Source organism: Xiphophorus couchianus, chromosome 2 (assembly GCF_001444195.1).
Source record: "Xiphophorus couchianus chromosome 2, X_couchianus-1.0, whole genome shotgun sequence".
NCBI lineage: Eukaryota > Metazoa > Chordata > Actinopteri > Cyprinodontiformes > Poeciliidae > Xiphophorus > Xiphophorus couchianus.
In genome coordinates, this window is record NC_040229.1 from 2,281,377 (window position 1) to 2,297,224 (window position 15,848).

A 15,848-nucleotide genomic window follows, 5' to 3' on the forward strand; every position below is an offset into this window, starting at 1 on the left:
TATTTTCCCAATTTTAAAAATTGGGAAAATATCTAGTTATAAGTGGAATACTCTGCTAATGGAACCAGTCCTTTTTCAAATGGATATTAAGGAATTATTTACTTAAATCAAGCTCCTACATGTTGCTGAAAAGTTTGTCTATTTTAAGTGTACTAAAATATTAGCATTATAACCCAACCAAAAACATTTGGTAAGATTTTGTATTTTTGCAGTGTGTTCATTTTTTTATATCTCTAATCTAAATTTGTAGGGACATTTGTTACATCTTTCTTTAGTATCCTTACATCTATAAGTAATTTTGTGGTAGAATCACTGAAAACACAAGCAAAATCTTACCAAATATTTTTGTCTAATCCTTTTTTTAATCAGTATTTGCAAATTATTCACTTAAAACAAACTTTTCTTGCTGAAAAGTTACTTCTAAGTTTTGTATTATTTAAAATATTTGCACTGGAATCTAGACCAAAAATACTTGGTAAGATTTTGTTTTTGCAGTGCATCCTGAATCAGGCCTTGAACAATGGAAAAACACAAAATATTATAAAGTATTTTAGTCTAATTTCTAGTATTTGAAATAATGCAGAACTGTAGCTTTTCATGAAGATACGGACAGTTGTTTTAAGTCAATATTTCATTAATATTGATGAAAAATATTAGTTCCATTGCAAAAAACACTTGCTAAAAAGTTATTTTTAAGTTAGTTTTGTCTTATTTCAAGCGTACTAAGACACCAAAATGACTTGGTGAATTTGTATTTCCGCACTGTGAGAAAGTTGGGACTGTTGCACTTGAGATGTTTCATGTGAAATGAACACAAACCTCTTTAAAAGTTATTGCGTCCCAGTGGAGAGACGTGAAGTGATCTATTAGATGTTAGGAAAGCGCCAGAGCCTCTCAGGCTGTCGCTGCGCAGTTCCAGCTGTGTCCGCCATTTTCTCCCTCACTTTGTTTATCTGCGCCAGGCCTCCGCTTCTCTCTGGGCTTCAGTCGCACACAAACACGCTACACGACGGATATGAGAAATTTACTGTTACACAAACAAACACGAGGCTCGATGGCCGTCCTGAGGCAGCGTAATGGGAGCGCAGGTGTCGGTTTTCACATGCGGCTCTCATGGGGGCAGAAACATTAGCGCCGTTCCCACAGAATCCAAGCCTCACCTGCAGGGAGAGGCGGGAAAATGTCCGCGCCGTCATCACGGAAGCAGCTCTGCTAGCACGATTTAAAAAAATTAGATCTGACGTTGGTGAAAAATTGGGACAAAAGGAGTTTGGAAAAGTTGCGAAATGGTACAGATAAAATCTTACAGCTGCTGATATGAACATGATCTTAAACACTATGTTCTGGATATTTAGCATGAAGCTAAATATTAAGCTAGCAAGCAACGTGTGAAGCTAAATAGCGAGCTAAATATCTAGTTTAAAGCTAAACATTTAAGCTAAATACGTCACTAACTTGCTAAATACTAAGCAAGCTAACTAGTTTAAAGCTAAATATTAAGTATTAAACTAATTATTTAGTGTAATGCTTAATAAAGCAGGAATTTAGCTAGTAAGCTAAATAATTAGATTGAAACAAAACATTTAGCAAATATTAAGTTTGAATTTAGTCTAAAGCTAAATATCAAACTTGAGGTTAAATATTTGATGGTAAACTAAATATTAAGTCTCTAAGTATTTATCTAGTAAGCTAAATATTTTTGCTTCAAAATAAAGATTTAGATTCAAACAAAATAAGTTAGCAAGCTAAATATTTGATATGAAACTAGATATTTAAGTTCAAAATAAATATTTAGTTAATAAGCTTATTACTTAGCTTTAAGATAATTTAGATTCAAATTTTAATTACAAGCTAAATTCAAAATAAATATTTAGCTTATTAGCTAAATATTTAGTTTGAAACTGTGATCTTGATAAATTAACAAATAACATTATGAAAATATGGCTTTGCAAATTGAATCTCCAAACAAGCTAAATAACCCAAAAATATTGCTGTTAATTTTTTGAAGCTAAATATTTAGCTAGCAAGCAAAATCAAAGTACTGTTGCAAATTTCTGAATGTGTCCTGCCAGGGTCTAAAGTCTCATTCATAAGCAGATAAATTATTATAAAACAAACAGCAGTGATTCCAGATCAACCAGATTAGCAGAAACGTTGGGAACAAGAACATCTTCATTTCTCAGCTCAGGTTTTTCCATCAGGGCTTTTCTGGCTGCTTGACGCTGCTGTGCTCAGGTTTTTCTGGATATTCAACACAACTTTCCCTGCATGCACCATGTAAAAGACATGAATGACTCAGAATAATTTCCTGACAGGAACGTTCGGAAACAGCGTCTTTGGTTGTGTAACATTGAAAAAAGGTCAATAACAGGAGAATGTCGAGGTTCTGTAAACACGAGCAGGACCAAACGGTCGCTCCATCCTCTCTGTGTTTGCATGTCCCACACACACGGAAACCGTCGTATGCGTACAGAGGCTCTGTTTGAAGACGCTTCCATTGGCGCAGTGGTGGGAACGCTGGGAGCCGAACTTCGGCGGGAATCTGGTTCACTGGTCAAAGGATGGTGGGACAGGCAGGCAGTGTTTCACTGCAGTCAAAGATGGCATTGTTCTGGACCCAGAACTGGAAACAAACAGGTCTGCTGGGTCACGTAAATCTCCAACTGGGATCCAGGATTTCTGTCTGAAAACCCAAAATCAGTTCTGGACCTTTTTACATTTCGCCTCAGTACTGCTGGGATTTTATACGAGTAGAATGTACAGTAATTATTAAATGGAAAAAAAACTTATCAAGAATGTTTAGTCTTGTTTCTATTGCACATATCTTAGTACACTTGAAAAAAGACAAAACCAGTTTAATAGTAACTATTCAGCAAGACAAAGTACTTTAAGTTAGTAATTTCCAAATATTGTTTTTTGAAAAAGTACTATATCCAAAGATTTTTTTCATGTATAACATGGAAATAATCTGTCAGTGGAACTAGCAGATAAATACTCAAAAATGACTGATTCAAACCCCTTGAGCAACCTGTTCCCCTCTTCGCCTGTGGGGGCGCTGCACCAAGAACCACTGATGAAAATGAAACGGAAACGTCTGAAGGCACTGAGTGCAACTTCCTCCTTTACAAAATATAAACGGAGTAGTAAATGGAGCAGCGTCAGATATTAACGGTTGGAGGATTTCTCTTTTGTCTTCTGGAGCCATTTCTCCTGCTAGCACTAGGCTAGCATGTTAGCTTTGGTTGGATTTACCCAGAATGCCCTGCGTTGTAGTCAACTTCCTGCTTTTGAAGCGGTCTCCGATCCACTTGACGTTTAGAGGTTTAGAGGACCAGAGTTTGATTAACATTCACACCTCCTCAGGTGAACCAGACTTTTAAAGTGGAGTTGGATTCAAACAACTGAACATCTTTATTAGTCTTTTGATGTAAACACATAAGACTGACTTTTCTGGAAGCTGTGGTTTTGATCCAGTCTTCACTGGACTGTAGCTCAGGTCATGTCGAGCCAGGTGGATTTTGTCAGCTTTCCTTTTGGACGTGATAAACTCCATAAAATGTCTGAGCGCATGTGGACGCTCATCCTCCAGCCTGTGGCTTTAAACTTTAAACTCCGCTGCTTTAATCAAACTCCATCCTGCTGCAGCACAGCTGGATTTCTGCGATGCGCCTTTGTCCCAAACTGCAGCCCTGTCATAACTGGACGTTCGTCACTCAGACATGTTTGGCGAAAAGTCGCTGGCTCAGGCAGCGCTGGCACAAAGAGACTTTTGATTTGGTTATAAATACCAAATACATGAAAGAGAAGCCCAGCAGGGAGAGGTCAAAGGGCAAACCAGTGGGAGGAGGTCATCATCATCATCATCATCATCAATGTCATCGCCATCTAATGTGTGAGAATCAGGTTACTGATCTGAGCTGAATCAGGACTAATATGACTGATGCTGAAGTTTTGAAGATAAAAAGTGAAAATTAAAATTTTAAAGTGAGATTCTAATAAAAGTCTCAAAGAAGTTAATATTTTTCCTGTTTTTTTTTTTTTTAACTGAACCAAATTCCACAGCACATCTTTGTTAAGGTTGTCATAGTCAAGCTAGCATAACTGACCTACTTCCCCCTCCCTCACCTTTTTTTTCCTGACCTTGTCATCTAGTGGTGTTGACAATTAGTCGCAGGGAACTGGGTCCATTTTTCTGTTATATATCACATGTGCATTTAAGATTTTGAGAGTTATATTGACAACTTAAAAGCTAAAACCAATGCTAGTCTTCATCTGCTAGCAGCTACGGTGGGTAAAAAACCTCTAGCTTAGCATTGATTTTAGCTGTGAAGTTGTCAATATAACTTTCAAAACTGAAATGTTCGCCGTGCGTTGCTACTAATTGTCAACATCATCACAACTAGACAACAAGGTCAGGGAAAAGTTTTAAGAAAAAATAGCGATAGAGAGAATATTAATAACAGCAAAAATAAACATAAGGCCTGAAAACATAAAACTGTAACAAACTGAATGTTCTGCTCTCTGTGTGGAAAATGTTTGGGTTTTTCTGGTGTTGAATCCTGATACATGAAGGAAATTTCAGAATTTGAAAAGTCCAGAAATTTATTTCTCAATATTTGGTAGAAAATGTTTTTTCTATCTACAATTATCCTAATGCACCACCATATAGGTATTGATTTTACAATCTAAACATATCAGAAATTAAAACAAAATATAAATTTATATTTTTTTATATGTAGAGACAATATCAGAGAAGTTTTTTTTAACACATGAGAAAACTCTACCTGTGTTTGGGTTTGTTCGCCATGCAGACAGTCAGCTCCTGATTGGACCGGACGTCCCGCCCATGCCGTCCCATCCCGCCCCGCCCCGCCCATCCCGTCCCGTCCCGCCCATGCCGTCCCATCCCGTCCCGTCCCGCCCATGCCGTCCCATCCCGTCCCGTCCCGCCCATGCCGTCCCGCCCCGCCGGCCGGTTTAAAGTTTCCCAGCTCGGCCTCTGATTGGTCCGGGAAGTTTCTCCAGGGCCGAATAACTTCACAGCTCCGCGTCTGGAGACGAGCAGAGGCGGCCGGGCATCCTGCGGAGCTTCAGGCCGACATGGAGGCTCCGGCGGACAAAACTGCAGCTTCACAGCGGGAGGTTTAAATAATAAAAGCAGGTTTGGGAATAAAAACTAAATATTTTAGCGTCAAATCTGGTTGAAAATGCCTGGATTTGGGCGCTGGATTAACGCAACCTGGATTTTGCTTTTGGGCATTTTTCACTCGTGTTTTTCAAGTTACTCTGAAGACCAGTGCAGCTGGAGAGGAAGGCGAGTATTTATTTAGTTTTATTTATACGTTACATCAGGTGAAAATCAGACATCCGGAGCTTTTGGATGCAACAAGCTGAAAGTTTCCTGCGTGATTAAAATGTTTGGTTTGATTCATCCAGAAAACCTTCATGGAGAAAAACGAGCAGTTCTTATTTTTATCGCTTCTGTTTTTCTAAAAACGTTTCATTTTTTGGTGAAGTTTTAACAAAAAGTATATATATATATATATATATATATATATATATATATATATATATATATATATAAAATGATACCATGATGCGAACTCGAGCCGTTTTTTCACATATCAGCCACCAGGGGCGCATTTGATTATTTTTATCCTTTGGTGTAATTTTTCAGAAACCTATATATGGTTTTTATTTCTGACAAAGTTACTTTAAACTCATGTTGGACGTCATGAAACAGTTTTATTGAATAACTGCACAAGGGTGGGTAAAAGAGGTGGGCTCCTGGGGGCCACTGACCATCTGTAAACTCATGGAGTTGGAATTTTATATTTTTATCGTATTATTGGGAAAACAATAGAAAATGATGCTAAGCAAAAATATTAATTAGTTCTTTTTTATCACTGCAAAAAAGTATATTTGTATTGTTTCTAGTGCAGATATTTTATTACGTTTCAAATAAGAAAACTAACTTAAAGTAACTTTTAGGCAAGATAAATAACTTTTGAATATAATTTTAAAAATCACAAAGTTCCACTGCAAGATCTTTTGACTTATAAAAGGAAAAATATCTCGTTATAAGTGAACAAATCTCAGTGGACCTGGTGCATTTAGTAAAAATTAATATTAAATAACTATTGCCTTAAAACAAGCACCTATATTTTGCTAGAAAGTTACTGTTGAGTTAGTTTGTATTATTTACAGTGTACTAAGATATTTGCAACAGAAACTAGACAAAAATACTTTGTAGGGTTTAGTTTTTTCTAGGAGGTAACTTTAAAAATACATCCATAAATACAAACAGAGCTCCTTAAAACACAACGCAACTTAAACGAGTGTGATTTCTAAAACAGAACTGCCCATAATAACTCAATCTAATCATGTCTTCAAGGTTTGAAATGTCCTGATGCTCTTGTGCTGTGGTGGATTTCATGGGCAGTTGCCCAGGGCGTCGCTGCACCGGTGGGCGGTGGAGTGGGGAGATGTTGTCAGCACCAGATAAAATGGATTTTAAATACTTTTTTATTCCTCTTTTGTGTGCATTATGAAGTTGGCAGCTCCTGCTTGCAGCTGGGAAGATGGAGACAATTTTACAAGTTTTGTACCGGATTGCAATATTTTCACTTCCCACAGATTTCAGAAGCAGCCAGATCAGAAAAATAAAAACTTGGGGGGAAAAAAGTATCTTTTTTCTTTTATATATACATAGAATGAGAAAGAATATACATATTTAGATATTCCCTCCGTGGGAGCGCCCCTGCATGTAGATAAATATTAATTTCTAATTTTTTCTGCCCTCAGTGGTTTATCGCAGCAGCAGGGCAGCGTGGAGCAGATCTCCCTGCACTGCTCTGAGGGAACCCTGGACTGGCTGTACCCCAAGGGGGCGCTGCGCCTCACCCTCACGCCCCGCCTGGCCCCCGTGGCGGCAGCGGGCCCCGGCGGCGGCGTCATCACGGCCTGCGTGAAGCCGTCGGAGCGGTTCCACGGCGCCCAGCTGTACCTGGAGAGGGACGGGCTGCTGGAGCTGCTGGTGGGAGACCGGATGGAGGCGTCGCCCCCGCCGAGGGTCCGCTGCTTCAGCCGCACGCCGGGCCAGAGGCTGGCGCTGTTCCTGCAGGCCACGCCCCATCAGGACATCAGCAGGAGGACCGCCTCGTTTCGCTACGAGCTGCGCGGCGGCTGGACGGCGCGCATGGCGCTGGACTCCAACGCCATCAGCAGAGAAGGCGAGTCACAGCCAGAAGGTTTCACATTTAACCAGGAGACGATGAAGCTACGGTGGCCCACAGACGCTAACGCTCAGCAAATGGCAAAACGCTCCAAAACACACAAAAAGAAAACACATCCATCAGAAAACTCTGCAAATAAAAAAATGCTGCAATTACAGGAAACAGAAGCAAAAAGGAAACGCTGCAAAACCAGAAGTCCTCCAGACTCCCCCTGGTGGCCTGGAGGACTTCTGTTTTGTTTTTGACATTTGTTGCATTTTCATGTTGCATTACTTCCTGTACTTGCAGCATTTTGTAACTTTCCTGCTGCATTAGTTCATGTGTTTGCTGCCTGTTTGCACCTGCCGGCTGCTGCAGTCGTACATCAGCTCCCTGCTTGGATCCCGATGGTCGGTCCGGTCGGTCCGGTCGGCCTCAGCGCCGCGCAGAGGGAGGAAGCAGCCAAACTTTCCCCAGAGCGAGGCAGAGGAGGAGGGGGCATAAAGGCGCAGTATGTGGGGGCTCTGAGGAGTCCGGAGGCCTCTTAATGAGTATTCTGGGATTACTGCGGTTGCCTAGGCAACGCGGAGGCCTCTGCCCAGTTGAGACGCTCCGCTCCTTTGTTGAACTGCCTCTCTGTGGGGCAACTCGTCTGCAGGAACCCTCCTGCCCCCCCAAACTCTTATGAGGCTGGAAAAAAGAGGAAGGAATCCCATTTATCAAGAAGTTTTCTCTGAAGAGGGGAAACTTTGGGTTGAGTGGGGAGAGAAGTGAACTTTAAAAAAGTTCAGTCCATTTTCTTCAGTTGGTTTTTATCAATAAATCTAACTAGAGTTAACTAGTTAACTAGTTATCTCTAGAGATAACTACACCACAAAAAAGACAAAATCCTACCAAAAGTTTTTGGTCCAGTTTGAAGAGCAAATATCTTAGTTCACTTGAAATAAGACAAAACTAACTTAAAGTAACTTTACAGCAAGAAATGGGAACTTGTTTTAAAGTAAATAATTCCTTAATATTGGAAGTATTAAGGAATTATTCCATTATATTTATTCTGGAGTAACCTCAAAACACTGTTCTGAGCCGTATGCAACGAAATTTCGTTCTGTTTACACCCTGTGCATGAAAATGATAATAAAGTCAGTCTAAGTCTAAGAATAATTCCAAAATTATTATTGATAGTTCTACTGATAACATGGGAAAATGTCTTGCTATAAGTGAAATAATCTGATCAATATTAAGGAATTACTTACTTAGAACAAGCTCCTATTTCTTAATCAAAAGTTTTCTGTCTGTTAGTTTTGTTTTATTTCAAGTTAGAAATTAGACTAAAAATATTTGGTAGGATTTTGTGTTTTGTTCAGCCGGTTGAGACTTTAAGGTGTGAAGCTCGTTCTCTCTGTAAAGTGTTGGAGGAATCTCACACCTCAACGCTCCTCTGGCTTCTCCTCTGCAGCAGCAGTCAGTTTTATGACGGCGGTTCGTTTCCTCTTTGTTTTTTTATTTTAGTTTAAGGTTCAGTCAGTTCCTGTCGGCTCTGATTTGCATGTAGGTGTTTATTTCACGTTGGCGGTTCGGACTTGTCCACTGACTCTCCGGCTGCTTGTTGTCTCTGCAGATGCCTGCCGGCCGTGCAACGACACCGAGATCCTGATGGCGGTTTGCACCAGCGACTTCGGTAAGTTGACAGGAATTAAACTCCCTGCCCTTAAAGGGGCAGTTCAGCATTTTAGACGCTGATTTTAGGTTAAGTTCATTTATAACTTGTGAAGCACGAAAATCACCCTGGACTTTTAGCAAAATCTGATTTATGAATATTTGCTTTTGGCAAATTTTCCAAACAGAAGCCAATGTTTTTTTATACAGGAAATTGAGGTTGGAGGCAGTGCAGCACTAATTATCTTCCTGCGTGAAACACACAACGGTTAACGCATTCTAAACTGACTTTAGTCCACTCTAAAGTCAGGAAGTGGACTACAGTGCAGGGCATTCTGGGTAAATACAACCAAAAGAAACGCACTAGCCTAGTGCTAGCAAGAGAAATCCTCCAACTGCTAAAATATGAGCCACTCTATTTTTGTTTAGATTTTGTGAAGAAGGAAGTTGCGCTCAGTGTTTTCAGAGGTTTTCATGTTCTTTCCTTCAGTGGTTTTTGGTGCAGCGCCCCCACAGGCCAGGAGGGGAACAGGTTTTTCAAAGGGTTTGGGGTTTTTTCGACAGTGAGGTGAAAGAAAACCGCAGCAGCTCAAAATGTAACAAATGTCATTTTGGTCCCCTATCAGGTGTGAGAACATCCAGAATCAGCAGGAAGTTGTTCATGTTCTTTTATTGAAATGCTGTTTACTGTACTGCAGATGAAATGAACATCCTGTTTCTCTGCAGTCGTTCAAGGAAACATCCGGTCGGTGGAGGAGGACGAAACGCTGCGCGCCGCCGTGATCAAGGTCAGCGCCACCCGAGTTTTCCGTCAGAAGTACACGCTGTTCACGGGGAGCAGCCGGCTGGCGAGCCGCGGCGAGGTGCGGACGCTGCTGCAGTGCGGCGTCCGGCCGGGACCCGGCAGCTTCCTCTTCACCGGCCGGGTGCACTTCGGCGAGGCCTGGCTGGGCTGCGCGCCGCGCTACAAGGACTTCCAGAGGACTTACTCTCTGGCCAAAGCCGCCCAGCAGATCCCCTGTGAGCTTCCCATAGACTGAGACGCTCGGATCAGAACCGTGGTGCTAGACGCCGCCGTGGCTTGAAGTGAATCCTCAGCATGACTTCCTGGACTTGGACGAAAGAATTTTAGCTTTGGACATTTTTCTCAAGCGGGTCGTCTGAGGCTCATCGGTTTAAAACTCAGGAAAACAAGGAGAACTCCCAGAGAAATCTCACTTGTTTGGTGCGAAACTCAGAACGTTTTCTTCGGTGTTTTTGGTCGGATGACGTAAGACGGCGACGTTCAGGCGCCGTGTTGTCGTCTAAACGGAGAGGGAGGGCGGGACAATAAATCAATACCGATAAATATCACCATCTGTGATCAATACCAACAGAAAATACATCTCATAGAATATTCACTGAACTCACTCGTTCTCTGGTTGCCTAGCAACATGCTGTAAGGAGGAGTTTCAAGTTCCCCCAAATTTCGGTTACCTAGCAACGAGCTACTGAGTAACTTACAGCAGTTTCAAGTTTCCCCACCGTTCCTCATAAAAACATAAGACACAACGAACAGAGTTAAAACACCAACATCTGGCATCACGTCAGATATTTAAAACATAATCAATGATTATTGATATCGGCTGATATGAAACGTTTGCATTGTGATCGTCCAGCCCTACCAGGAGGTTCGATAAAAACCTCATGAAAGGAATCGCTGAAGAATATTTGCACTCAGAGGAAGAAGGGAAAATGCTGCAAGCACTGAAAACCAAATGAGACAAGAAAGCAACTTTATGTAGCGTAGTGGAGCAACCGAGAATTTAATATATGTTCAGATGATGTGAGATCAGGTTATGTTGCCATCATGGATTTACTTTTTGTTGTACACAATCTGCCAGAATAAATCAGTTGGAGATTAGACAAAACAGCCATAAATCTGGTTATTAAAAAAACAGCTGAAATAAATAAAATGAATATCAACGGGTATTAATCCTCTAAATAAAAATTTTAGAGATGCACCAACATATCTGCTGTCGACTGGCTGGCAACTGAAAACTCCGATATTTTTCCAATCATTGAACACAACCAGGAGCTACCAGTTTTGCTCTTCAGTGTAGAAGTTGATGCTGAGTGAAGACAACTTAGCATTAGCCACTGTAAGCTCTAATAAGTAATGAAAATGTGTTTTCAGCAATGTAATGAGTCTTGTTTGTGTTTCGTTAAGGCTGTAGAGAGACCTGGACTTTCAGTAGAAAACAGGAAGGCTGAACTCCAGCTGGAAATGCTAACAGGCTTTTGGAAATAACAGACCCAAAGTTTTTAACTGTCTCTGTTCCCCCAGAAACGTAAATATTTTTAGCAGGTTCTAAAAGTGACCTATGACCCCAAACACATTATATGACAACAACAAGGGCGGATTACTTGTTTGTTTTGTCTTATTAGTTTTAGTGGAAGTGAGACAAAACTCAAATTCACTCGCGCCTCGTTGCTTTCCATTTTTATTTTCTTTTTTCGTTTACTGCTAATCTCATGTGGAGGCCTGATGTCCCAGACTGCATGCTTAGCGCCACTCACTGGTCTGGAGGAGTAAAAACCTTTTGCGTTTTTCTCTGTTTCCTTGTGGATGGAAATATTTCAGAGAAAAACCCCAATAGGTTTTAAAGAGAAATGATGAATGCATCTCTACGTTTTACCGCAGCGTATTAGGACCAGAGCAAAATTAATTAATTACAACAAGACATTTGTACAAGAATAAAGTCATAATAAGATAATAAAGTAGTAATTTTATGAGAACTCCTACTAAGAAAAGCATCTTGTGAAGTTATACTTTGGTTTCAGTTTTACAAATAAGGAAATATTTAATATTTTAGCACATTCACATCAAATGATCATTTATGAAAAGATTGTTTTATTTCAAATAAAGAACCACACAGGCGTATTACTCCATCAAAGCTTTTCTCTCATAAAAACTGCTTTTTTATTGTAATATTTTTAGTTTCTTTTGGTAATATTTTCACTTTATTGTTGTATTTTTTCTAAATCCTCTTGGTTTTGTCCCAACAAGTTTAAAGGTTTTCCAGGTTTCATGTGATCATAAAGGAGCAAAGGTTCACACCAAATTACCATAAAATGCTTCTGCTGCCATTTTTTATGATGTAAATTTATGTTAATATCAGACTGAATGTAAATATGTTCATAAGAAATTTTATAAAGAAAGAAATAAAAAAAATATTGTGGATTATTTTTACGTTGTGTTTTGTGCTATTAAAATATCGTCTAAGAAGGAAAAACGTTTTGGATCCTTACTTGACTGAACCGTTCAGTTTTCCTCAAACGTTTCACTTCAAGTCCCGATCGATCAGATTCCTGAAAGCCCAGAACAAAACGCCGAGTCTGAAAGGCGGGAGAGATTTAGGGAGTGTTCGGCACCGGGGCGGGCGGAGGGCCGCCGGGGTCAGAGGTCGTCTGAAAACAGCAGTTGGAATCCTCTTGTGCTCAGCCTCCTGTTTTCGGGATTCAGGAAGCAATAAATGGCGGCTAAGGGAGCGGCGGCGCGGCGCGGCGGGGCGCGGTGCGATGCGGCAGCGCGGCGCGGCGCGGCGGTGCAGGTGCCGCACAGTCGCTGCCTCATCCTGACCGCATGCACCAGTTACTTCTAACATTTTATTAGAAAAATAAAACAGTGAAAATACAGCAGAATGTTTAGTTTTTATGAATTAAAATGAAATAATGACATGTTGTTTATGCTGCAATGCAACATGGGCAGATTTGCTGTTTTTTTTTTTTTTTTGGAAATGCCAACATGTACTTCAGAGCACAAGGGCCGTATTAAGAAAAAATAACAAAATTAATATAAAATTACGAGAATAAAGTCACAATATTACCAGCAAATTGTAATATTATGACTTTATTCTCGTAATACTACGACTACTCCCGTATCATTTCCACCTTATTCTATGATTTTATTCTCATAATTTTGTTTTACTGGCCCTAATAATCAGCTGTACTACCTGAAAGGAGAACATTTCTGGAAAAAGCTCCAGTTTCTCTCTTAGGCCGTTTACTGTTAGCATCAGGATCAAAACATTTTCTCAAATATATCCGAACGTTTGGTACAAACTTGGTCACTTTAAACATCCATTTGTTATCTTCTTAATTTTTTTGATTTCACGTTAGCTCCTGCTAATCATGCTAACTCCTTCTAAAGCTGTTAGCTTTAGCTAACAGTGTTAGCTCTAGGTAAAATAGTCAACAGTAGATCAACAGATATCTCCAGTACAATAAACTATCACGTTTGTGAATTCATTATCGTTTTTTCACTTTAGCTCCTGCTTAAGGTGCCAGCTCATGCTAAATGTATTAGCTCTAGCTAATATAGTAAGCAGTCGATTGCAGGTCAGTCAAGTTAGCTTCTTTCAGCAGATGTCTCGTTTATAACGGCTAATAAAACTTTGAGGCAGTTTGCGTTAATCCAGATGTTTTGTGTGCGCAGCGTTGGCCTCCATGATGTTCTGGTGTTGCGTTTTTAGGATCGACCAACTGCGTCATCGCCCCAGGTGATAAAAATAGCAATCTCTGTAGCTGAAAAATATAATAAATAAACAACTTTTGGAGTAATTCAGAGGTTTAACACGTTCTGCTCAGACTGCAGAACATTTTCCAAACCTTTCCAGTAAATTCAGCACCTGTTTCTGCATGTTGCATTAAGCTGCACCTCAGTAAAACCTGAGCTTTAATGAGCGCAGTAAAGCCGTTCTGTAATGCAGCAGCTGGCAGAGTTTGCACGCTGTTTAAGTTTAAAGCATCACAGAGTCCTGGAAGCGTCCGACCTGGACCAGGAGCTGCAGGAAGGGAAACGCCCAGACATTTATTGGCCCTTTAACATCCTGTGTGTGTGTGTGGATACACACACACGTCCAGCCGGAACGAAGTTACTGCTGCAGCCTGATAAGCCAAAACAAAGAGCCTCTGATTGCAGCGCCTCACTAATACATCATGCAACATTTTGACTGAACTAAACTTCCTGCATTATTGTCATGTTGTTGAGACTTCATCCTGAATTTATGTCAGTGTTGTCTCAGTTTCACAGATTTGCAGTTTTTTAAGAGAAAAGCTTTTGTTTGCATGTGAAATTTACGATGCTTATCATGGCCATTGTTGATATGAAAAAAAAAATAGGAATAAAAAACAAATCTGAAATTTTGAGGTCAATTTCAGAAATTTTCTCAAAAATATAAGGAAATTTTCAGGTCTGAAAAGTAAAAAAAAAAATCCTCAAAAAAACGTTGAAATTTCTGAATTTGAAAAGTCAAAAAATTTGCTTGAAAAAAATCAAAGATTTTGAGATTGATCTTAAAATTTGCCATTTGCAGTTTTGGTCCCGAATCGAACTGAGACTGTTGGACTGTTGGTTGTGAAAACACCATAAAACAGCCAGATATCAGGAAACAAACAATAATAAAACATCTGGTCTGAAAAGTGACTCAACAATCTAAAAGCAAAATGTCTGGAAAATACCGGCTGTTCAAATGCAAGCCGCACTTTCCAGATTTTATTTGTAAAAATGTTTGACATTCTTTTATCGCTTTACCACTTTGTTTCAATCTGTCACATTAAATCCCAACAAATTTGTTGGATTAATTAGTGACTAATTTGGAAAAAGTTAAACTTTTTGTCCAATAAACAGAAATAAAAAGACAGATTTTCTCCTGACCGACAGCCGCAGCATCACTGGAAATAAATGCTCAAGAGTTTCTGGCAGTTTTCTGAGAACCATCTGACCCGTTTATAGATTCATTTCCTCCTCCGTGGTGTAAATGATTTAACACACAGCTGAGCTCCTGAAGCCGATCCTTCTGGATCTTTCTCAAGTGGAACTGTCCAGTCATGGTTCCGCCATGTAATCTTTCCCACAGCTCCGTCCACAGCTGCTCGTTTCTGGTCCCGATCCAAAACAGCCATCACCATGCTCTCCATGCTCTGAGTCAGAAACCACTTTAACTTTCTGCAGCTCTTTGTTTCTATCTGTACCAGCATGGCGCTCACTGGCTGATCGCAAATCAATGTTTACGTTAGAAAATAGTCGCACATGCGCACAAGGCTGGAGAGAAAAAAGAAGCTTCTGGCCATCGATAGTAAAATCCGTTAATAAAATGAAACCTGTGGATTCAGGTATTAATAATTCTACGCAATGCGCCTCAGCAAAGGGAGAGATGACGCAGGAAACCGTTAAAGAATAACTCAAAACCGCTGGTTTTCTTTTGTCGCCATCTCTGTGTTAGCTAAGCTACACGCAGACTCGTTGCCATAGCAACTGACAACAATGTTACTCTATACATCAGAATTCAACACTAAAAAAACAGAACATTCAGTCCGTTACAGTTTTATGTTTTCAGGCTTGAATTTCATTTTGCGAATATTAATAAGTGATCGCTGTGGTAGATTAGCTACGGCTGCTATTAGCTAAGCTAACACAGCAGCGGTCGATTAGCTAATTTAAACATCTGAGTTACCGATGATCCTTCAGGGTTGGTGTTTGAGTCGCCTTTTTTTAACTGAACCAAAAGTCACTGAATTCCACAGCACATCTACATGTTCAGATTCTCATAGTCAAGCTAGCATAACTGACCTACTTTCTTCTCCTTTGCTATTTCTAAACAAAATTAAAACATATTACAACACTAGTTGACAATTAGTAGCAATGCCCCTTTTTCTTTTATGTATCAGGCGTATATTTAACATTTATTGCTTTGACAACTTGACAGCTAAAACTAATGGTAGTCATTAATATTAAGGCATTAATTTATTAATAATTGCAAAATAAACAAGAAACCCTTAAAAAGTCACAATCGTCATAAAATATTTCATAAAATATTTAGCAAAATGTCTCTTACAGCAGCAAATGATGTAAAATTAAATTAATTGTCCAATTTTACTGCCCTGCGACAGACTGGCGACCTGTCCAGGGTGAACCCCGCCTCCCGCCTGGAACGT

General features: G+C 40.0%; 1 protein-coding gene across 1 annotated transcript; it reads left to right on the plus strand.

The window, feature by feature from the left end:
- The first annotated feature begins 5,017 nt into the window (after positions 1-5,017).
- On the plus strand, positions 5,018-12,145 carry metrn (meteorin, glial cell differentiation regulator). Its single transcript, XM_028026520.1, has 4 exons — positions 5,018-5,314; positions 6,805-7,232; positions 8,833-8,892; positions 9,597-12,145. Exons 1-4 carry the CDS (start codon positions 5,208-5,210, stop codon positions 9,908-9,910), a joined length of 909 nt encoding a protein of 302 aa, XP_027882321.1. The 5' UTR covers positions 5,018-5,207; the 3' UTR covers positions 9,911-12,145.
- The last annotated feature ends 3,703 nt before the right edge of the window (positions 12,146-15,848 follow it).

Bases quoted from the DNA above. Each gene is read 5' to 3' on its own strand.
- metrn (XM_028026520.1), top strand. From the start codon at position 5,208: ATGCCTGGATTTGGGCGCTGGATTAACGCAACCTGGATTTTGCTTTTG. The intron at 5,315-6,804 runs GCGAGTATTTAT...TTCTGCCCTCAG, and splicing joins CAGTGCAGCTGGAGAGGAAG to TGGTTTATCGCAGCAGCAGG. The intron at 7,233-8,832 runs GCGAGTCACAGC...TTGTCTCTGCAG, and splicing joins CAACGCCATCAGCAGAGAAG to ATGCCTGCCGGCCGTGCAAC.